Source organism: Zingiber officinale, chromosome 1B, assembly GCF_018446385.1.
Source record: "Zingiber officinale cultivar Zhangliang chromosome 1B, Zo_v1.1, whole genome shotgun sequence".
Taxonomy (NCBI): domain Eukaryota; kingdom Viridiplantae; phylum Streptophyta; class Magnoliopsida; order Zingiberales; family Zingiberaceae; genus Zingiber; species Zingiber officinale.
In genome coordinates this window covers 139650145-139674943 of record NC_055986.1, presented here as the reverse complement: position 1 = coordinate 139674943, position 24799 = coordinate 139650145, and the positions used below count along the sequence as shown (strand labels likewise).

Below are 24799 nucleotides of genomic sequence, written 5' to 3'. Positions count from 1 at the left end.
TGAGAGTACTATATAAACAAAAACAAAGAACATAGCTCAATTTAACAAACAAGGCATGTATCTTTATAGTTTTACAATAACAAAATGCAATAAACGAAACATGCTACTACATGGGCATTAATAGAGATATCTAGTGCAACATTACATAAAGTCTTTGAACTAAATTGTAACTTGCTATTATTTCTCTTAAATAACTCATGATCACCTTCATCTGCCACATAACTCGTCTTCCTTTGGGCCGCCACATTATGTGCATGATACTTTATTCATGAGTTTCCAAATTAGCTTATGTTTTTTAGCATCACTCAAAATGCTTCTAATCAACCACACGGTGCTCCTTCCTTTGGACTAACACACCATGTGCATGATCAAGAAATTAACTTAATTTGTGAGCTTCCTTAAACATATATCCAACATAAGAATGTTTTTCTTTTGAGTCAATCCCCCTGAGCATGGACATACATTCCTCTACACTAATACTCCTAGCCTCTCCAATAGTTCTTACTTTGGTGATAGTATAAGTTTGACTAAGTAGCAAGAGCGAAGAAGAATCCAAAAAGAAATTACTGAAAATTGAGCTAAATTCAATTATCAATCAATTGGTATTGAATACCAATCGATTGACACCCTTTTAATCAATCAAGAATGGATGTGAATGTTAGAGTGTATACTAAAAGTCTAGCTTTTGTAAATATTTATTTTTGAAATAAAATAATCACATTGGTCAATATCTACATTTATTTGTTAAATGTAATTGTTCAATTAATTTATATAGTAGACAACATGGTGTGTGGTGTCACACACAGAAGATCATGTTATCAGTTCTTTATAAATTATAAACAATTGCTCACGACTAAGATGGAAAGGAACAAACCATCGGAATAGTCGTAGTGTAATTAAGTATTAATTTATCTTGATTAATAAATTACACTGGTACACTCTAAGTATATTGAGTATGACCATTTTAGGTAAGTTCTTTTTGTACTGACTTAATAAAAGAACTAGACCTTAGTTATTATGGAAGTGTGTGCTCTTAATCCTAATATAATAACAAGCACATGTTGGAGTGTATACTAAAAGTCTAGCTTTTGTATAAACATTTATAAGAATCACATTGGTCAAGTGCCTACATTTATATATATCAAATATAGAAGTTCAATTAATTTATATTGTAGATAACATAGTGTGTGGTGTCACACACAGAAGATTGTGTTATCGGTTCTTTATAAATTATAAACAGTAGCTCACGACTAAGATGGAAAGGAACAAACCATTGGAATAGTCGTAGTGTAATTAGGCATTAGTTTATCTTGACTAATAAATTACACTAGTACACTTTAAGTGTATTGAGCAGGACCATTTAAGGTAAGTTCTTTTTATACTGATTTAATAAAAGAACTAGACTTTAATTATTATGGAAGTGTGTGCTCTTAATCCTAATATAATAACAAGCACATATATTTAATATTTATTTCTTTGACTTATCAAAGGGTGAGATTTAGTTCGATAAATCAAAATGCCCGATAAGTTGGGAAATGATGTTACTTATAGTGTGATTTGTTGATTATAGAAGAAAACTATGTCCTAGTAATCTAGATTAAGAATGTCCCCAAGAGGAGCTCATAAGGATTGTCATGTTAAACCCTGCAGGTGGACTTAGTCCGACATGACAATGAGGTTGAGTGGTACTACTCTTGAACTAAGACATTAATTAAAGTGAGTTGTCAGTAACTCAATTAAATTAATGGACATTCGATATCTTAAACACAAGGAGACTAACACCCTCATAATAAGAAGGAGCCCAAAAATATAATTTGGGATTGGTGCGGTAGTTTAATAATAATTCTTTAGTGGTATGAATTATTATTAATGAAGTTAAGTTGTGTGTTCGGGGCGAACACGGGAAGCTTAATTTCATCGGGAGACCAAAACCAATTCCTCCTCTCGGTCCCTATCGTAGCCTCTTGTATATAGAGATTTATACCCACCACATACCCACCTTCTTACCCATCCTAATGGGGTCGGCCAAGCTAGCTTGGAACCCAAGCTAGGATCGGCCAAGACCAAGTGGATGAGCCAAGTTGGTGGCCGACCAAAGCTTGGGTCCCAAACTTAGGTGGCCGACCACTAGAAAATTAAAAGGAATTTTTATTAAAATTATTTCTTATGTGGATATAATGGTTTTAAAAGAGAGTTTAAAATTTAAATCTTTCCTTTTATAGCTTTCTACAAAAGATTAAGAAAAAATTTGAAATCTTTCCTTATTTGTAGATTGAAAGGAGATTTTAATTTTGAGAAAACTTTCCTTTTTAACCATGTTCATGATTTAAAAGAAAGTTTAAAAATTAAATATTCTCTTTTATTAGTTTCTACAAAAGATTAAGAAAAGATTTGATATCTTTCCTTACTTGTAGATTGAAAAGAGATTTTAATTTTTAGAGATAACTTTCCTTTTTGGAAATTATCCATGTGTTTAAAAGAAAAATTTTAATTTATAAAATTTTCTTTTTATTAACCAATCATGAAGGGATTAAAATTATTATTTTAATTAAAACTTTCCTTGTTTTGGGGAGAAAGTGGCCGGCCAAGAAATTTGGAAAAAGAAAATTGATTTTTAATTAATTAATTTTTTCTTTTTCATGGCAAAAGAATTAAGGAAGTTTTTATTAAAATTTCCTTATTTGCCAAGACCAAGGATTATAAAAGAGGGGGTAGAGGTGTCTTAATGGCTAACGACTCTATTCTTTTCTTTCTATCTTTTCTTCCTTGGTGTGGCCGACCCTATGGTCTCCTCTTCTCCTTCTTTTCTCTTCCTCCTTTATGGCCGGCGGCATCAACTTAAGGGAAGTCCATGGTGGCCGGTTCTAGCTAGGAGAAGAAGGAGAGAAAGAAGGCTTCGTTTCTAGCATCCCTTGGAGCTTGGTGGTGGTGGCCGGACCTTTACTTCTCATGGAGAATTAATGGTGGCCGAATCTAGCTTGGAGAAGAAGGAGTTTGGTGGTTCTCGTCTCGGAAGATCGTTGCCCACACAACGTCCGAGATAAGAAGAGGAATACGGTAGAAGATCAAGAGGTCATTAAAGTTTACAAAGGAAGGTATAATTAGTAATTAATTTCCGCATCATACTAGTTATATTTCTTTTGTATGAATTCCAAACACAAGAGACATATGATTCTAGAGTTTTCGGATTTGTTTCGAAGTTGTGTTTCTTTTATTTTATTTTTTTGAATTTATGATTCGATTGTTCTTTTTGGTTAACCTTGAGTTATTTAAGGAAATTAAATATTAACTTTCCTTAAAAGGTTTTGTGTAGGCGGTGGTGGTTGCTCCCATATCCAAGAAGGTCATGTGCCTCGCCATGCAGTCCTGGAAGCCAATTTTAGAAATTAATATTTAATGAAATTAATAACATAGGTGGATTTGGATCAATAGTGTTAAGTTTCGCTTGCGATCCAAATCTAAACCATCAAGAACAGATAAGTTAAATTTAGAATCAATGATGTTAAGTTCCATCTGCGATTCCTAATTTAACTTCTAAAGAACACAATAGGTTATTTAAGGAAAGGTTCGACACTTGTACACAAAAAATTTTGTACAGTGGAACCGGTACATTTTCCTAGGACTAACCAACAGCACATATATTTAATATTTATTTCTTTAACTTATCAAAGGGTGAGGTTTAGCTCGATAAATCAATATGCCCGATAAGTTGGGAAATGATATTACTTATAGTGTGTGTTGTTGATTATAGAAGAAAACTGTGTCCTAGTTATCTAGGTTGAGAATGTCCCCAAGAGGAGCTCATAAGGATTGTCATGTTAAACCCTGCAAGTGGACTTAGTCCGACATGATAATGAAGTTGAGTGGTACTACTCTTGGAGCTAGATATTAATCAAGTAAGTTGTCAGTAACTTACTTAATTAGTGGGCATTCGTTATCTTAAATACAGGGAGACTAACACCCTCATGATAAGAAGGAGCTCATAATGTAATTTGGGATTGGTGCGGTAGTGCGATAATAACTCTCTAATGGAATGAGTTATTATCGATGAACTTGAGTTGTGTGTTCGGGGTGAACACGGGATACTCAAGCTCATCGGAAGGCCAAAACCAATTTCTCCTCTAGGTCCCTGTCGTAGCCTCATTAAACCCTCAAGTCCATCCAAAGAAAGGCTCATCTTGGTGTCCAAGAAGGGGGTCGGTTCATTGCTTGGTGACCAAGCAATGGCCGACCACATCTCCTCTTAAAGGGTCGGCCCTTTGCTTGGTGCCCAAGCATGTAGGGGCTGACCATAATAATTCAAACAAGGAGGGGTGTTTTGAATTTTTAAAATCTTCTCTTTGTATAAAACTACAAGTTTTAAAAGAGAGATTTAAAATTTTAAAACTTTCCTTATTTGAATTAGGCCACATGTTTTAAAAGAAAATTTAAAAGTTTTAAAAGAAAGTTTAAAAGTTTTAAAACTTTCCTTTTTTAACCATTCTCATGGTTTAGAAAAAAAAGGAAGAGAAGTTTTAAAATTTAAATTTTCTATCATCATGTTAAAAAAGAAAATTTTATAAGAGAAGTTTTAAATTTTAAAACATGGTTTTAATTTTTTAAAACTTTCCTTTTTTTAAGTTCTACTTTAGGAAATTAGAAGAGAGCTTGTAAAATTTTATAAGTGATTATAAAATTTTATAAAAATATTTTTTCTTTCCTTGATGAGGTGGTCGGCCACCTTGCTTGGTGCCCAAGCAAGGGGCCGGCCAAAATAAATAATAAATCATCATCCAATTGATTTGGTGATTGATTCAATCAAGAGGAAAGAAAAGGAAAATTAAAAGGAAAAAGGAAAAGCAAGAGGAAGATTTTAATTTTTGTAAAAATTCTTCCCTTATTTGCCTTGGGTAAGTAATATAAAAGAAGAGGTGAGGAGACCTCATGAATCATCAATTCTTATTCTCTTGCTTGGAGATTTTGGTGTGGTCGGCCCTCCCTCTTCCCTCTTCTTTTCCCTTTTGCTCTCTTCTCCTTGGTGGTGGTGGTGGCCGGATTTTAGAGGAAGAGGAAGAAAGCTTTTGGGTAGTGTTCATCTTGGAAGATCGTCGCCCACACGACGTCCAAGGCGAGGCGAGGAATACGGCAAAAGATCTCGAGGTCATTAGCATACAAAGAGAAGGTATAATTAGTAATTAATTTCCGCATCATACTAGTTGTATTTCTTTTGTATGAATTCCAAACACAAGAGGCATTAGATCTAGTTTTTCGAATTTATTTTCGAGTTTGTGTTTTCTTTATTTTTTGAATTTGTGATTCGATTGTTCTTTTTGGTTAACCTAGAGTTATTTAAGGAAAATAAATATTAGTTTTCCTTAAAAGGCTTTGTCTAGGCGGTGGTGGTTGCTCCCATATCCAAGAAGGTCATGTGCCTCGCCATACAGTTCTGGAAGCCAATTTTGGAAATTAATATTTAATGGAATTAATAACATAGGTGGATTTGGATCAATAGTGTTAAGTTCCGCTTGCGATCCAAATCTAAACCATTAAGAACAGATAAGTTAAATTTGGAATCAATGATGTTAAGTTCCATATGCGATTCCTAATTTAACTTCTAAGAACACAATAGGTTATTTAAGGAAAGGTTCGACACTTGTACAAAATTTTTGTACAGTGGAACCGATATGTTTTCCTAGGACTAACCAACAGTGAATTGATTTACATGAGTGTCAATCGATTGAACACACATAAATTGATCCACTAATCGATCCAGAAAGCTTCTGTTCGCTCGTTCATCCATCCCAATCGATCAGCTGATTGATTGACTAATGTCAATCAATTCGCCAATTGATTCAGAAATCTTCTGTGGATAACCTAGTGAACTTCGATCGATTGACTAATCGATTGATGAATCTCGATCAATTAGTTGATCGATCCAAAAGCATTTTGTTTGATTCTTGTAATCTTCAATCGATCAGCCGATCGATTCAGAAGCTTTTTGTTTGACTCCTACAACCTTCAATCGATTGACTGATCGATTGGGGTTACCAATTGATCAGTCGATCGATCCAGAAGCTTCCTGTTGGATTCTTGTCTTGATCGAACAACCCGAATCGATTGATTCCTCATGTTGATCGATTGGTAAATGTTGGTGCAACATCCCTCAGGTCAAGGTTGACCTGGTTAACCAAGCTGAGTCTTGGTTTGGGTTTAGATGTTTGACAATAAGATATTGATCGAAGAAGAGTCGAGTAGGTCAAGGTTGACCGGATACTTGACTGGGAAGTCCTAACTGGCATGTTAGGCAGAAGGAAGTCCTAGTGAGTGAAGCTAGGCAGAAGGAAATCCTGGTGAGTGAAGCCAGGTGAAAGTCCTAGTGAGTGAAGCCAGGTGAAAGTCCTAGTGAGTGAAGCTAGGCAGAAGGAAATCCTGGTGAGTGAAGCCAGGTGAAAGTCCTAGTGAGTGAAGCTAAGTGAAAGTCCTGGTGAGTGAAACCAGGCAAGGAAGGAAATCCAGATGGATCAAGGATGATCGGACATCTGGTGTTGGGAAGTCCAAGTAGGTCAAAGGATTGACTGGATACTTAGCAAGGAAAGAAGTCCAGATGGGTCAAGGTTGACCAGACATCTGGTGGAAGTCCAAGTAGGTCAATGGAGTGACCGGATACTTGGCACGACGAGTAAAAGTCCAAGTGGGTCAAAGGGATTGACCGGACACTTGGTGGGGAGTCCTAGCAGGTCAAGGGAGTGACCAGATGCGAGGCATGATGTACCAACAGGTCAAGGTTGACCGGATGTTGGTTAGGGAGGTTTGGGACTTGGTTTGGGCAAAACCAAGTCTTTGGATCGATCCGTGGATCGATCAGCCGTGGATCGATCGGTGGATCGATCCGATTCTTCCAATGGAAAGCTTGGATCGATCCGTGGATCAATCCGAGGTCCGATCGATCGGCCGTAACTCGGTCGATTTCGCGCGATAAGCGCCGGATCGATCCGTGGATCGATCCAGCGCTTCTCAGGCGCTCCGGATCGATCCGTGGATCGATCAAGCCTCCCGGATCGATTCGAACATTGAATCGATCGGGATCCGACCGTCGGGTTTAAAGCCGCAGGCGAGCGTGGTCTTCGGCATGGTTTTACAAGCTCTTCTCAGATTCATTTCAGCTCCTCCACAGCTCTCTACAAGCACGTGATCGCCAGTTCTTGAAGGTTCTTGGAGGCTTTCCAAGTCAAGAGGCGGATCTATTGCAAGAGGAAGAAGTTAGGGTTAGGGTTTTTACTGCACATCTTGTAAGCTTTTGCTTAACTTGTATTTCCCTTTCTTCTTCTTGTACTGAGAGTCTTGTAGGGCTTCTCCGCCCTCGGTAGTTACCGAAAAGGAGTGTTTCATAGTGGAGGGTGCGTGCGTGGTGTGGATCCTTGGATTAGTCACCTCCTTTGGAGGTGGATACCAAGTAAAATCCTAGTGTTAGCGTGTGTGTTTGTTTCTGTTATTTTCCGCTGCATATCCTTGAAGAAACAAGCCACGCCGAGCGACGAGCTATTCACCCCCCCCTCTAGCTACTTTTGGTCCTAACAAGTGGTATCAGAGCGAGGCCGCTCTTCACCGGAATCATCGCCGGAAGGGTCAAGCATAACAAGAAAAGCTAGAGGGTGAAGAAGTTGGAGCAAATTCTTCAAGTTCAAGACTTTATCAAGCTCAACTTCAAGATGCAATTCCAAGATGGACTTGGATTTGACACAAGGGTGGCTCCACCATACACTTCTACGAGTTTCGATTCTTGGAAATCAAGAATCGAAAATTTTCTTATGATGGAGATAGAGCAATGGTTTGCTCTAATGGAAGGCTTCAAGGCTCCAAGAAATTCAAAGGGTAAAGTTCTCAAGAGGAGCAAGTGGAGCCAAGAGCAAGTCCAAAGGTGCGAGGCTAATGACAAAGTGACCAAGCTTTTGGTCAATTTATTGCCAAGCACCATCCTTTGCAAAATTGGAGAATTTGAAGATGCAAAGGAATTATGGAGTAAATTGGACAAGCTTCATGAAGAGATCCCCTCCACTGTACAAGATCATGAAGAATCTAGAGAGGGTGACTCTTTGGAGCAAGACCAAGAGGAGGACTCCGAGGTTGAGAGATGCTCAACCTCCGAAGAAGAGGAAATCCAAGAAGCTTCATCCTCAAGGGAATGCAACGAAGGGAACAAGGAGGGAGCATACTCCTTGTTTCATGTTCAAGATGATGAAGCCTCCACCTCTAGGATTGAGGGGGAGCAATCCTTGGTGACGCCGGATCAAGAAGAAGGAGAAGCTTCTACATCCGGGTCAAGTGAAGAAGAAGAAGATGGTGCCACCTCCGAAATTCAAGAAATAGCAAATGGAGGAGCAAGTGCCATCCCTACACAAGAAGGTATAAATGTTTCAATTAAAAATAAAAATCATATAATATGTTTTGAGTGTAGGGAAAGTGGGCACTACAAGAGCAAGTGTCCCAACTTGGCCAAGAAGAAGGGTCAAGTGACGCAAAAGGGCAAGGAGAAGCCCGAGGAGACCATTCCCGGAACAAAGAAGAGTAAGGAGCATATCATATGCTTCTCTTGCAATCAAAAGGGGCATTATCGGAGTCAATGCCCTAAGGGGAAGAAGATGGTCAAGGCTCAAGGAGGAAGCTCAAGTCAAGGGGGAGCCTCTAAGGTAAAAAGGAAGGTAACATTTATTGAGCCTACCCCTTTACATTATGGTAAAAAGCATGATAGTTCTAACTTTTATCATTTTAATGCAATTTACCATAAGAATAGGAAGCATGAGGGCTTTAAGGAAAAGCATGTGGCCCTACATGCCAAAACTACTACACCTAAGGCTAGGAATGTAGGTAAAAGTCTAGGCAAGAACTCTAAGGATTGTAGCTACAAGCCTAGAAACAAAAATGCTCATGAACTTAATGGAAAAACAAAAACTAAGGACTTAGTGATGGAAAATCAAGTCTTGAGGTCAAGACTTGATAAAATGGAAAAGACCCTAAAAAGGATGGAAAATATCCTATTAGGGCAAAAAGAGCATAACCTAGGTTTAGGGGTACAAAAGTCATCCAATGGCCATAGAGGTTTGGGATACAAACCAAAGGCTAAGAAGGATGTGCCCACTTACCATAGAGTTCCATATAGTTATGGAACAAACCCTAGGTCTAGTGGTCAAGCCAAAAATACTAGGGAAGTCATCCCTAAGAGTATTTTTGCAATAAATGTGACTAAGGCTTCTAAGAAGTCTAAGAAAGTCACAAACAAGGTCACAAGGGAGGCTATCCCTAGAGTTGACCTAGAAAGTGTGACCAAGGCCTCCAAGAAGCCAAACAAGGTCACTAGGAAGGTATCTAGGGAAGTTATCCCTAGTGAGTATCTAGAGCATCCAAGGAGCACCAATAGGTGTTGGGTTCCTAGGAGCATCTTCTCTACCCCATAGATGGGTTAGAGAGTGTCAACTCCGCTTAGAAGGGTAGTTAACCCAACTTTGAGGAAATTGACACTCAAGGAGCATTTTCAAGGTTTTTGTTAACCTTTGAAAAAGAAATGGAACTATTATTTACTCCTTGAAAGAGTAAAATGTGCCTAGTGGTGAAAATTTGATTTTAATCTTAAAAGGCACATATTGGGAAATTCACAAGAGCTACCAAGTTGGGATTTTGGTATGTTCTTAGGAAATTTAAGGCTATCCGGGCCTTAACTTTAAAGTGCTACTCTTGTGGAAAAATGAAATATGCCAACATTTGAGGAATATGCTTAATTTCAATTGGCATAAATTAATCAAGGGAATTAGAAATGCCAATTTAGGTTTTTGCGTTTTCGTGACGCACTTAAGGGCAATCTAGGATTAAGTTGTAATTTTAGCTAAGGTTTTAAGGATATTTAGATAGTTAATCTAGGTATATTTTATTTATGCTAAATCTTGCCATGATTGTTTGCCCATCATATGCCATGACATCATGTCTACTTTTGCATTCATGACTTATTATGAAAAATACAAAAATACCATGTCATGACATTCATACATCATGTAGTTATAGGATATTTTCTTTTGAAAATTATTTCCTGTTGATGTATGCCATAACATTATCATGCATTAAGTTTAATTCCTTGTAATTAAGGACAAAAGGCATTTAACAACACTTATTAACAAGTGACATCCTAGGTGGGTGTCTAATATATCCAAAATGCCTAGATAGATATGCATGATCCCTAGATTAGGGCAAAACCAAAATCTACATCTCACAAAGACCTATAAGATGACTTGTATGTGTTTTAGTGCACATTAGATACAAGTGAGATGTTAGGATGATGAACAAAACTCAAGATGTTGATTTAGTGCATTCTTTTGAGTTTTAGTTTCATCAAAACACATAGATATGTGTTTTCCATCATTGGGAAAGCTAATGTACAAGTCATGTGCATTATGCCCAAGGAACATGGTGGGATATTGGTTTTGAAAAAGTTTTCAAAATGATTTTGGAAAACCTTGGTGAAGGCTATCTTTTGATAGTAATCACCATTGAATAGTTAGACACAAACTTGAAGAAAACACTAAAGTTTTTGCAAGTTTTCAAGTTTGTGTCAATCTTTGAAAAGATGATGTATTTTCATAGAAAACTATTTTTCCTTGATAATATATTCCCTAAACAATGTCTACACGAAATTTCATAATTTTTGGATTTTTGTAGAATTTTCTAGGGGTTTCTGAAGTTGACTGAAATGGAATTTCAGCAACTATCAGAGCTCCGATCGATCCATGGATCGATTGGAGTTCCTGAATCGATCCATGGATCGATTCAGAAGGTAAATCTCGCGAGCAGAAGCTCACTGGATCGATCAGTGGATCGATCCACACATACTGAATCGATCAGTGGATCGATTCGGTTGGTTCAATCGATTGGATCCCAACTCCAATCGATCCAAGTTGCTGATTTTGGCTGGGAAGGCCTGACTTCAGCATCTTTGAACCATGGTTAGTCTATGTAACCATTCCAAACCCTTAAAATACATTTGTATACATAAAAAGGGTGTTTTCGTGTTGAAAACAAGGATGGAATGGTTAAGGAAGACTTCATTGAAGTTTAGGTTGAGGTTTGTTTTAAAATTTTGAACATTTGAACCTCAAAACTTCTAAATCTGGGTTTCCTAAAGGTTTAGGGATTCCAAGTCATTGTTGGTTCAATGACAGAAGTTACCACCATGTCTTTAGGGGGAGGGACTCTTTAAAGACATGAAAATTATTTTTCATAAACCTTGGAAGGTGGTTAACCTTCATTAGAGAATGCTCATGGATGAGCAGTTGAACTTGAAATGGGGAGTGGATATCCTCATTATTTCAAGTGGGAACTCAAGATGTTAGAAAATGCTCAAGGTTGGGTATTTGTCTACATTGAGGAAGAAGTTAAGGATAAATGAAGGGTATGGGACCTTCATTATTGTGTTGATCACAATGAGTGAAGTTGTGATCACGATGAGCAACTCGTCAGGGGGAGAGTCTTCAACAGATGAAGTTGTTGAAGTGTGCCCAAAATTGGAGCATAGGTTGATGTGTGTCCAAAGACGGGTTGATGTGTTTTATTAGTAGGGGGTTGATGTGTGCCAATAGGGGGAGAATGAAAGGAAGTAAGTTAGGTTTTCATTACCTAGAGGGAGTTTGCCCTCTTAGGGGGAAAATGAAAAGCTTAACTTATGTGTTCATTACCTAGTGGCATGAAGAAGAAGGCTATAGGATTAGCCTAACTTACATGTGGGATTGTAAGTGTTATTGTGGTATTGTCAAACATCAAAAAGGGGGAGATTGTTGGTGCAACATCCCTCAGGTCAAGGTTGACCTGGTTAACCAAGCTGAGTCTTGGTTTGAGTTTAGATGTTTGACAATAAGATATTGAAGAAGAGTCGAGTAGGTCAAGGTTGACCGGATACTTGACTGGGAAGTCCTAACTGGCATGTTAGGCAGAAGGAAGTCCTAGTGAGTGAAGCTAGGCAGAAGGAAATCCTGGTGAGTGAAGCCAGGTGAAAGTCCTAGTGAGTGAAGCTAGGCAGAAGGAAATCCTGGTGAGTGAAGCCAGGTGAAAGTCCTAGTGAGTGAAGCTAAGTGAAAGTCCTGATGAGTGAAACCAGGCAAGGAAGGAAATCCAGATGGATCAAGGATGATCGGACATCTGGTGTTGGGAAGTCCAAGTAGGTCAAAGGATTGACTGGATACTTGGCAAGGAAAGAAGTCCAGATGGGTCAAGGTTGACCAGACATCTGGTGGAAGTCCAAGTAGGTCAATGGAGTGACCGGATACTTGGCACGACGAGTAAAAGTCCAAGTGGATCAAAGGGATTGACCGGACACTTGGTGGGGAGTCCTAGCAGGTCAAGGGAGTGACCAGATGCGAGGCATGATGTACCAACAGGTCAAGGTTGACCGGATGTTGGTTAGGGAGGTTTGGGACTTGGTTTTGGGCAAAAACCAAGTGCTGGATCGATCCGTGGATCGATCCAGGCTGTGGATCGATCAGTGGATCGATCCAGATTCTTCCCAGCGAACAGAAAGCTTCTGGATCGATCCGTGGATCAATCCAGAGGTCCCGATCGATCAGCCGATCGATCGGGACGATGCTGCTTCGATCCGTGGATCGATCCAGCGCTTCACACAGGCGCTCTGGATCGATCCGTGGATCGATCCAAAGCCTCCCCGATCGATTCGGAACATTCGAATCGATCGGGATCCGACCGTTGCGTCGGGTTTAAAGCCGCAGGCGAGCGTGGTCTTCGGCATGGTTTTACAAGCTCTTCTCAGATTCATTTCAGCTCCTCCACAGCTCTCTACAAGCACGTGATCGCCAGTTCTTGAAGGTTCTTGGAGGCTTTCCAAGTCAAGAGGCGGATCTATTGCAAGAGGAAGAAGTTAGGGTTAGGGTTTTTACTGCACATCTTGTAAGCTTTTGCTTAACTTGTATTTCCCTTTCTTCTTCTTGTACTGAGAGTCTTGTAGGGCTTCTCCGCCCTCGGTAGTTACCGAAAAGGAGTGTTTCATAGTGGAGGGTGCGTGCGTGGTGTGGATCCTTGGATTAGTCACCTCCTTTGGAGGTGGATACCAAGTAAAATCCTAGTGTTAGCGTGTGTGTTTGATTCCTCATGTTGATCGATTGGTAAACACCAATTGATCAACTGATCGATTCTAGACCTTCTATTTGCGAATTTGAGCATCCCAATCATCAAGCTTTACGCCAATCGATTGGTAAGCACCAATCGATTTGGGAAGCTTCTATTCACAAATACGCAACTCCTAATCGATTGCAGAAAATGTCCATTTCTGAATGTGATTTCAACCTAAAATCACGCCGCTAATCTCATTCTTCACAAATAATGCGAAAAACTCAATTTATAGATTAAATCTTAATCTATCCAAGCTACATTCAACGAATATCCTAATTCTGTCGTATCACTCTAAAAAGGTCAAATGTAGGACAACTTGAATTGGTTGAGGGATAAATCGATTATTGAATTAAGTCTATATGGGTGGACTAAATTCAATTAAGTCCATATGAATGGAATCCACTTGATTGGCATACACAAAATTAATTGTCATTAAAGTAACTAAATCTAATTAAATGATATAATGCTTCAATGCATATAAAGAGAGTTTGGATTAAATAAATGTGGATTTAATGTGTAGATCTTAGAACCCGGTTCATTAACATTGATAGATTGTTACTGAGACATGGGTTTTTATAATGGAGTCCCCATAGGTTGAGCTAAGTATAAAAGAGAAGAGATAAGGTTTTATTAGGGCATGTTGAACCTAGATCTCTTCTTCTAGTTTCTTCTCCCCCATTGAGAAGAAGCATGATTTTACCAGCTCAATCTTGTGGAAGATATCCGTTGCGTTCGCAGAATATTCCGGTGACAAGTAAGAGGCTATAACATTACGATGTCTCATTTTCTATTGAGCTTTAGAAATTGATAGTGAAGGATTGAGAGGGAGCGATAGAGGGGGGAGGGGGTGAATATCGCTCATTTTAAAAAACTTTTCTTTATATATTTTTTGGAATCGACGCAAGTACACAACTATTCATCGTCTCCGACCCAATTTTCTGAAACCACTCGCCAGCAGCCACAGTACCTTCTGACTGAAACACCGTCAACTGACGGCAACCCAAAATGAAAGTACCATCGCCGCACTGTCTTTAGCCTCCAATCGGCTAGAAAATAGCTGTGTTTTTTATCCTTTTCCAGCGATTTTCAGTACCCACTTGTTTCGGCCATTCTACAGCGATTTTCGATCACTCGTTCCCTCGTGGTTGCCATTATGTGGGTCACACTATATATCACTAGAAATTGACCATGGATTTGACCTATTTCCTTATTCCGAAAGCCCTATCCAAAAAAAATTGAATTTCCATGATTCTCGTGATCAGTGCCCGCTCATGGCTTATACCTAGGGCCCCAATTAGAATCAGTGCCCGCTTGTACCTAGGGCCCCAATAAAATTAGGGCCCTTAATTTTTTATATTCTATGTTATATATTAAAAATATTCATCCTTAAGTTAGATCAATTAAAAAAATAATTTTAAATTTTAAATTATTGTAATTTTGTTTTTTTATTATTTTTTTAATTGTATTTTTTAAAAAACCTAATTGATTTTTTTTCACATATCTCTAAACCTTAACAATTGTCAATAAATCTATACCCTTTTCTTTTTTCATCGGTGTTTTCATGTCTTTTTTCCCTCTCACTTGATGATTTCATGCCTTTCTCCTTCCATCGATCATACTCTCAAAGAATATTATTTTCCTTCCTCATTATCTCATTGGTGATGTATCTTTCACGTTCTTTCTTTTTCTTTGAGATAAAAATATAAAGTAAGAGTTTTTTATTCATTCAATTGTAAAATAGTATATTAATTTTTTTAAACATCAAATTAATTCTGGATATTAAAAAAATATAAAAAATAGAAGAATTTATTTAATTAAAAAATGAATTATATAAATTTCTTATTAATATTAAAAATAAAAAATCAATTAAAAATTTAAATGAAAAATCAATTAAATTTTTGTTAGAAGATAATACTTTAAAATAAAATAATAAATCCAAATTAAAGTTAATACTTGATAGATAACTTATAGAATACTACTAAGAATATTTGTTAATATAATGTTATAAAACAGTTTTCAAAATTAAAATCAATAAAATTTTATTTACGTTCAAAATAATTTAATATTTTTATGAAAAATTTATTATCAAGCTTAAATATAAAATTTTAATTAGTTTTTTTATCTAAAATATAAAAATATAAATTTTAATAGCCATAGAATTTTGCGGAATACAAAATATAAACCCCCATATTTATAATGACTTTATTTCTAATTTGATCCCTCAGTAAACAAAAAAAATTATACATATGGTATTTATATTATATATTCATAACAATTAAACATTTAAATCAATCTTTAATTCTAAATTTGACTACTTATTTAATTGATGATATTAAATATTTATAATTAAAATTATGACTTCAAAATTCTAATATTTATCACCAATCAAGTTTGTTTTAGAGGCATACTTTAAATTAATTATGATAATGGTTTTCAAGCTACTGGCTTTTCTCTTCGTAATTCTTGACATAAGTGAGTCTATTTTAAATATATATATATATATATATATATATATATATATATGTGTGTGTGTGTGTGTTAAGATATGACCATGATGAAATTAGGAATTTCATATTGTGAGATGAAAGATGTGTGTTTATGTTAAAGAGTGACGATTACTCTGTTGTTACCCACCGTTCGTCCTTTTTTATATACTCCTATGTCTCTTGCACTAAAAAAAATTAAGAGGGTGGCTGCCACCATCACCCCCACCTTGGCTGCATCTGGATATGACAATGATTTTCAATTTAAGGCGACACCTGGTACATTATTGATTTCAAATTGCTCTCATCATCATTCTGAATTATATATTTTTTCTATAAAGTACAAGTAGGCAGGAGTTTCTTTGAGGTGGGGGCGTGAGCCAGGCCAGTTCATGTTATTCCAAATTTTGTGTGCTTCAACATTTCCGGGTTACTACGAAACGCAATTTGGAATTTGAATTTTTCTGTGACCTGACCCAAAGTTAATTGGTTAATTTGATTCATAAATAATTTGGCCTGCAAAGATTAGGAATTTGGACTAGTAATGCTAGGATTTTCATTGGGAAAGACTTCATTGGTAAGTTATCTTTTGTTTCCTGTGATTAATTAAGACGCTAGGGAAAGGTTACTCAGTGAGTCTACTTCTGATGCCTCTTTCCTCTATCCTATTACAGAGTTTAGCTTGCATTAGGTCTTCATAAATGACCAACAATTAGAATGCAACTTGCTTACTACCCTCGTCGTGCCATTTTGTTGATACTGATTTCATTTCATGGATTATGAAAAGTTAAATCCTTTCAAATTCTAAGAATTTAGAGTGTTTTAGGTCCTGATAAATGACTAAAACCTATGGTAGAGCAAATAAGCATAGTAAAAAACCTTCTGCATTTTGACTCTTGGTCAAAGTTAAGAAGTTCGCCAACAAAAAGGATGTGGATATCGTTAAACTAGTTATATTACTATTGGTCCTTGGAGAAAGCATGAGAACCATTTGTATCCAACCATGCTTCAAGAGAGGAGAGGAATTGCGATCTAAAACGTTACAGTGTGTTCTTTGTGATCATCTTCATGTTAAATGACATTGTTTTATATTATACCACATGCTTACTTGCCATCAGAACTCGACTTACACCAGATAAATGAAAAATGATTACACATTTAAATCTGTTAACTTTTGTACGTATTTTAATTTTATAATGCGGATATTCATAATTTTACATAATTCTGTGTCAATCGAACCTAATTCATTTATGATAATTTAATTCTTAAAAAAGTTGCTTGTGTGGAGAAGAATTATTTTATTCCTTCTATATTTTATTTATTTTGTTTTTTTATCCTCTCTCTCTCTCTCTCTCTCTCTCTCTCTCTCTATATATATATATATATATATATATATATATATATTATAAACATGAGAATTCTATCCACAAAATGGACAAGCTGCTTTTCTTCTATTTTTTTCCCTTCTTGTTGTAAAAATAAATATTCATTTGCACACAGAGTTCACCAATGGATTTAAATGAATCTTCTTTATCTCAGTTTGTGCCTAAAATTAGGATCATAAATGAACCAAAAACTTATTTAAGTTAGGTCAATACACATTAATTAAATTAGCAAATTCGTGTTAATGTTCATATATAATAATACTTGCGAACTGTTCGTGCAAACAAAAATTGTGAATTATATTCATCAATATGATAAATAAATTAATTTTTTTATAATGATTAAATAAATTTGTATTATCAAACTTAATAATAAATTAAATAAATTAAAAATTATAAAATTTTAAATCATTAAATAAACTTAAACTAAGAGCTCGATAATATCTAAATAAATCAAGTCAAAGTTAAACAATCCTTTCAATGACTTAATTTATTTAGACTCGACTTGGCTTAACTTGATTGCCTTATAAAACAAGTTTAGATGTCACAAAGTTTAGCTCGACTTGACTTATTTAACATCCTACCTAAAATTTTCTTCTAGCACATAATCAACATCTTCATATTAAGATCCAACATCGTCCATCCAAATCCTAGAGTGAGAACAACTTGCTCTACCCATGTACATTATTTTTCTAAATAGACCATCCTATCAAAATCAACAATCCTAAGGTGGACTGCAGTTATATACACGACAGAACATTTTGCAATAATTCTTTGAAGCCTGATTACTTCAATATGAACCTTTCATATTCATTGTCCTCTTGAAGGTTATCATCATACGGGAGCCACATCGTCGGAAACATGTGAGGCAGATGCATCATCATTTCTCTACCGGAGATTTCCGTTGACATGCTTGTTGTATTAATGCTGCCATCATTGTTGTTGAACTCCCATTCAGTTGAAATGTTACCATCGTATGCATCATTACTCTGATTAGCAGAACTTCTTTCTTCATTCTGGAGCAAGCAGCAAAGTGAATCCACCTTCGACATGATTAATTTCTCGTCGGAGGCTGGGGTTTGGCAATCGCTAAAAAGAGTTTGAACCAGCTCATCCATATCTGCCTTGGAGATGTATTGTTCTCCAGTCTGATCTACAAAGTTGTCGAGGGATGCAGATGGCTCGTCAACACAATGTATTGCAGCATCGTGAAGTTTATCATTCAGTATGCCAAATGAATGGTGTTTAGAGTTGTCTAGATCTTCAAACACAGAGCACTTTGATTCAAAATATGGATTTTCGAGAGCAAAGTCTTGTTCTTGACTGAGTAGCCGGAGACGTGGATCGAATTGCATGATCTTCTCCAAATGCTTGCCTAACAAAGCTTGTGGACATTGCAGAAAATGCTGCCTGAAGTAAGAACGGAAACAATACTTTAGCTAAGGACTACAAAAATGAGTGACTAAGGAACAAAGAGAAGGAAAAAAAGGTATGCATCATTGATCCACAATTTCGCAACTACATATGATACTCTAAATGGTTAAAAATATCAACAATCTTGACACACTTCAATCTACACCAAAATAGAAAGGTTATAACAATGAAAAAAAAACAAAAGAATTAAAATTATAAAGCAACAAATTACTAAAATATATCAACCATCTCAACTAATAATATATGAATACAACCTATTTCTTTGACTTTGAAAACACTCTTTTTTACTATCGTTGGTGGACCTTCCATTACTTTTCTTTTCTCCCTCCACTCTCTTCTTATAATATTTCATCTCCTTCACTGATTGGTAAATTGAATCGATCAGTAAGAAAATCCTCTTACCTCGACTGGTTCTAGATAGGACCAATCAAGACAGGCAATATCACCAAAATTGTGTAGGCTCGAATGACAAGAGAACATTTACCCATATTGATATGATATCGAGTATTAGAATGATACAGAACATGACTTGAAACTATTACTTTAGGTATTCAATAATCTCTTCAATCAATGCAATGGGCTATAATTCTTCTAGGCTACATAGAAAATATATACAGCAAGAAGAAACATAAATTCTATGATCTTAAAACCAATTGAAACCATGCCAATTGAAACCATGCATTAAACAGAGAGATTATGAAATGTTCATAGAACAGGGTAAGAATGTCCGAAGAAGTAATGAACATTGGGTAAACTCTGGTAAGAAAGCAAGAAAAGCACTACCTAGAAGCTAAAACACATAATCATAAATGTAAGAACAGTGATTGTATGTCTATTTGTTGAATTAACATTCGGCTTAAATATTTCAACAATAAATTTCTATTGGAATTAATTATGGTTAAAAAAAATTATGGTGGAATAATACTATTTGCTATTGGATATGTATACACGAAACACTATTTTATGGAAATTGCAACATTACATATAGAAAATACATATGTGGTAATATGCTAAACAGAAATGTATAATTGCAAATGGAGGAAAAGATGGAGGCGGATCAAGAAATAACTAAGATGAATTTGAAAGAAGCAAACCAAATTATATAGAAAAACTGGAATGAATTAGGAAGAAGATTCAAACAAATCTTCCTCCTTTATTATTGAACACGATGATAAATGTCAGATACTTGATGTTTAATGATTACTGCAGCTACATCAAATTTTATCTTGTCTCTAGATGATCCACACATATTTTGAGATAATGAGATATCTATAACATGTCAATGGATTCTGGGTTAAAGCATAATGCCAGATTAAAGGACCCTAATGTTCTCTGGTGTGTGTTATGGGATGAGGTACCACCAAAGGAATGATCAAACAAAGTGCATAGTCTATATCAACAAGCTTTATTTTCATGAAGAGCAACAAAGGCAAGAGCAGACTATGACTGTCAAGAAAGGGAATCCTTAGAGTCGTGGCATCCGCAATGAGGTGGATGGGAGACAAGATCATGCATAACAAGAACTACCCCCAGCTCAGTGCAAGCAATAAGTGGCAATGTGAAGGAAGAGCTTAGCAAGGACAATAACGCCTAGAGGTCACAATGATGTTGAAGGGGAGGGGAGACCACACTAATGACCTCCTCTCAACTCTAGATTAAATGAAAATTGACAATGACTCTGATACCATAATAGAATTGACGATGGGAAAATGCCATTACATTCAATATATTTAGTTCCTATACTTATAGAAAGATTGTGATGAAACATAGAATACATGTGGTAATATGTTAAATGAACATATATTATTGCAAATCAAAAAATATCAGTCAGTTTAAAATATCATCTGAGAAGACTTCAAAAGAAATCAAATCAAATAGGAGAAGTAGAGTGAAAAATAAGAATAATTATTAACGAATCAACCAACACATGATGAGTCTATCGTTTTACCTATGAAGGCTTGCTTGCCCTTCAGTGAAATCTGTTGTTGCCTGCCATACTGTGTGTTTCCTAGGCTGTGGATTTATTTCTCTGAAGAAAAGGGGCTGCCTAGACAGCTGCATCAAATTTGTCAAACTGTATCAACATTGACAAAATCTCGGAACAGCACAAAGGAAATTGAATATACCACTACATCCAAAGTCGCGGGTCCATCTTCAGGGCATAGAGCTCTGAGAGATGCAATATCTGACCACTGGATTTCAATCTTGCTTTTGAGACCACCTTTAAGGATCTCCCATACAAGTTTCCGCTTTGCGAAATAGCACTTGGCTACTAGATCTCCTTCATACCTTGATGCATACTGAAAAACAATGAAGGCATCCCATCAATCATTCTTCATTCTAGCTACCTGTGTGCTGCAGATTATGAATGTAAATCTGACTCTCATGATGGTAAGTAAATTGCAGTCCACAATATTTGGTTACTAATTAAAAGTAATTTATGCCTGTTTGACTACCTCCCAAGTTCCAATCTTCAACAAGGAAGCAGGAAAATTTGAGGCTTTCATCTTTTCAATGGTAGCCACAGCACCTGCACATGCAGTAGGCTTAGTTTCTTTCTTCTCCACCTCTTCTTTTGTGATGGCATTATTGTCGTGGAAAGAATTGACAGTCGCATCATGTTGTTGGGACAATAGCACCTGAAGAAGTTCCAGAAATGATGGACTCTTCGGGAGGCGAAGACCCAACGGACCGGACTGATTTGGTAGGTTATGTTGCATCAACACATCGGTTGGAGGCATACTCGTGCAAATTTCCAACTGTTATCACACAATTTTAGTAGGCATAAATTTTATGTAATAAAATAAAGGAAACAAGGAAATCTCCTAGCACAGCAGATCTAGATGAATTGATAGTCGTCTGAAAAAAGAAATGAAATCAAAGACATGTGAGAAATGAAATCGATAACAAAATGATGAATTCGTGTATCGCCACCAGCAATTATATTATCTAATGAATAATATCGATCAAAAACCATCTGCAAACTGTATAAACTTATGCTAATATTATCGAAATGAACCATCCTCAAAGATGGGTGGATCGCTATAACCAATGCGAAGACGGAAACTTTTTTATCCGAAATCCACAGTCAAATTTAACAAACAAATCTCTTAGAATTGCATTTGCACGTTTTGCAACAAAGATTTAATTAGCTGTACAGAACAAAAAGATTGAACAGCCACCTCCTGGAGAGAAGGATGATCGGACTTCATTCTTTTGTTGTAAGGACCGTGTTCATCTTCCAATTGATCTTCCACCTCTAGTTTCACCGGCATCGGCAGTTGCGATTCCGACTCGGCCATCGGCCGTCGCATAATGAAACTGGCGTCATTAACCATCCAAAACGAAAACAAGAAAAGAACCCAGAACCCTAAGCGCATTTCATGCGCTCTCTATCACCCAGCTCTACCTTTCCGCTTTCTCCCGGTATATATAGAGCATGAATCTGAGTTTTTTTTTTAATTATTTTTTGTTTAATTTTTTATTTTTATTAATCTTTTAGTTTGTGTGAATAAAAAAATATAGCGATTTAAGAAAAGTTAACCAATTCAAAAATATTTATTAAATGAATATGATGATTAAAGTAAAATAATTAATTAAAAAAATTAAAATTAATAGTTGATATTAGTGTGAGACCAATTTACAAATTTAATTTAGTTAATTCAAATATTTAATTTATTTTTTAAAAATAGTAGTTAATTCAGATAATTGGATTTGCTGTCAACTTTCAAAGTCTGAATTCAGTTAAATCGATTAAATTGAAATTATAAGTTGTATGCCACAACAATAGATTAATATAGTAGTCGACTATTAATGATATAGTAATCAACTATTTAACTTAAAAATCAAATAAAATATTTAATCGATGGTTGAATTCGACTATTTATTATGTCTGAAAATAACAATTGACTAATAGACTTTTTAGATAAAATATCTCATAATCCATCATTAGATACAACTATTCATCATCAGTTAATTGAGGAAACGCATCAATCAATCAATGATGAAAAATTAATTATTTTAAACTTTTATTAAATTAATTAATATTTTATTGATTTAATTTGTTGGATGTTTGTTGGAATGATGGATTAATAGAATTGTAAATAAACTGAGTCGAATCGAGTCCAGATTTACAGTATTCAAAATTATTTGATAAAATACTGAAACTCGCATCATGAACCATCAAAAAGAAATCAAGAAAAGAAGAGAGCAGGATCGAAATCGCCAAAACTAAGCGCATTAGAGCGCATCATCCAGCTCTACCTTTCTCCCTGTATTATCTTACTATTTTATTAAAAATTTTTCCTCTTTACTAGTAAATTTTGGTGAAGCCTAAAATGAATTTACGTTAATATCATTTTTCTATTCACACTAAAAATAATTTCAAGGTTTATTAGTAATTCCACAAGCGAAACAATCAGTTATATAGAGTTCAAGACTCAGCTGCGGCATATTTTTATGAATTTTTCTCATCATTAATTTTCTCTGGTTGTTTTATATAAAAAAATATAGTTCTCTTTAGTCCCACATCTTAGAATTGACAACACTCTGATCAAAGAAACTCCTATAAATATTTTAGATCGACAATGTTAAAAAATATATTTTTCTTAGTTTGTTTTATTAAGATAAGTATAATATTAAATTAAATTATTTTTTTTCATAAAGAAGCCGTAAGGTGACATTCAAAAATCTAAATAATTCAGATTTTCAAACACCCAAATAATTCAGATTTAGTCAGGTTTATTTTAATTATATATATATATATATATATATATATATATATATATATATATATATATATATATATATATATATATATATATATATATATATATATATATATATATATTATTCTGTAATCATTTATTGTATAAATTAAAATATAGTGATTTAAGAAAAGTTAACAAATTCAAAAGTACTTATTAAATGAATATGATGATTAAAATAAAATAATTAATTAAAAAAATAAAATTAACTGTTAATATTAGTGTGAGCGAATTAATAATTAATTCATGTGATCGGATTCAGTCTGAATTTTAAAAGTCTAAATGCAATTAAATTGATTAAATTGAAATATTATTCGACGGTTGTGTAATACACAATCGATTGATATAATAGTCGACTACTAACGATATAGTAATCAACTGTTTAACTTAAAAATCAAAAAAAATATTTAATCGATCGTTGGATTTGATTATCTATCATGTTGGAAAATAACAATTGATAGGGAGATTTTTTTTGGACAAATATCTCATAATTCATCATTAGATGAAACCATCCATCATCAGTTAATTGAGAAAAAACATCAGTCAATCAATGATGGAAAATTGATTATTTTAAATTTTTTATCGGATTAATCAATTTTTTATTGATTTAGTTTGTTAACTCTTTGTTGGAATGATTGATTAATAGGATTGTAAATAAGCTAAGTCGAGTTGAGCTTTACGATATTTAAGCTTATTTAATAAGATACTAAAACTCGCATCATGAATCATCCAAAAAGAAACACACGAAAAGAAGAGAGAAAGACCTAAATCGCCAGAGCCCTAAGCGCATATAACGGTTTAAGAAACGTTGACAAATTCAAAAGTACTTATTAAATGAATATAATGATTAAAATAAAATAATTAATTAAAAAAATTAAAATTAACGGTTGATATTAGTGTGAGCCAATTGACCGAATTTAGTAATTCCATTTAGTTAATTCAAATATTCAATTTGTATTTAAAAATAGTAGTTAATTTAGTTAATTGGATTCGGTCTCAATTTTAAAAGTCCGAATTCAATTAAATTGAAATTATCAATCGACTATTGTGTAATATGCAATCAATTGATATAGCTGTCGACTACTAACAATATAATAATCAACTGTTTAACTTAAAAATCAAATAAAATATTTAATCATTCGACTACCCAATATGTTGGAAAACAACAATTGTTTGCTAGACTTTTTGACAAAATATCATATAATCCATTATTAGATTTAACTATCCATCACCATCACCAGTTAATTAAGAAAAAACATTAGTCAATCCATGATGAAAAATTGTTTATTTTTATTTTTTTTATTGAATTAATCAATAGTTTATTGATTTTATTTGATGATTTATTTTTTATGAGTTTGAACTTATTTAAAGTTCGACTTGAGCGTATTTTATTTAGATGTCATCGAGCTCTCAATTCAAGTTTGACTTGAGATTGATTCGAACTTGGTTCGTTTGGATATTATCAAGATTTCAATTTAAACTTATTTGATTGTTTGAAACTTTTAGTTGTTTGATTGGTTATTAAATTTCATAATTCAAATTTATTTTATTTTATTTTTTGTTTATTTAACATATTGATATAAATTTTATTAAT

General features: G+C 34.9%; 1 protein-coding gene across 1 annotated transcript; it reads right to left on the bottom strand.

The window, feature by feature from the left end:
• Positions 1 to 17575: 17575 nt before the first annotated feature.
• LOC122003499 lies at positions 17576 to 21834 on the bottom strand. The gene is made up of 5 exons (XM_042558641.1): positions 21622 to 21834; positions 20896 to 21198; positions 20566 to 20739; positions 20388 to 20494; positions 17576 to 18415 (listed from the first exon to the last, which is right to left on the bottom strand). Exons 1-5 carry the CDS (start codon positions 21817 to 21819, stop codon positions 17791 to 17793), a joined length of 1407 nt encoding a protein of 468 aa, XP_042414575.1. The 5' UTR covers positions 21820 to 21834; the 3' UTR covers positions 17576 to 17790.
• Between the last annotated feature and the right edge of the window lie 2965 nt (positions 21835 to 24799).

Excerpts from the sequence above, each read along its gene's own strand:
- LOC122003499 (XM_042558641.1), bottom strand. The coding sequence starts at position 21,819 with ATGCGCTTAGGGTTCTGGGTTCTTTTCTTGTTTTCGTTTTGGATGGTT. Across the intron at positions 20,740-20,895 it reads TGAAGATTGGAACTTGGGAG|TATGCATCAAGGTATGAAGG; the intron begins GTAGTCAAACAG and ends ATTGTTTTTCAG. Across the intron at positions 18,416-20,387 it reads GGGCAAGCAAGCCTTCATAG|GCAGCATTTTCTGCAATGTC; the intron begins GTAAAACGATAG and ends TTCTTACTTCAG.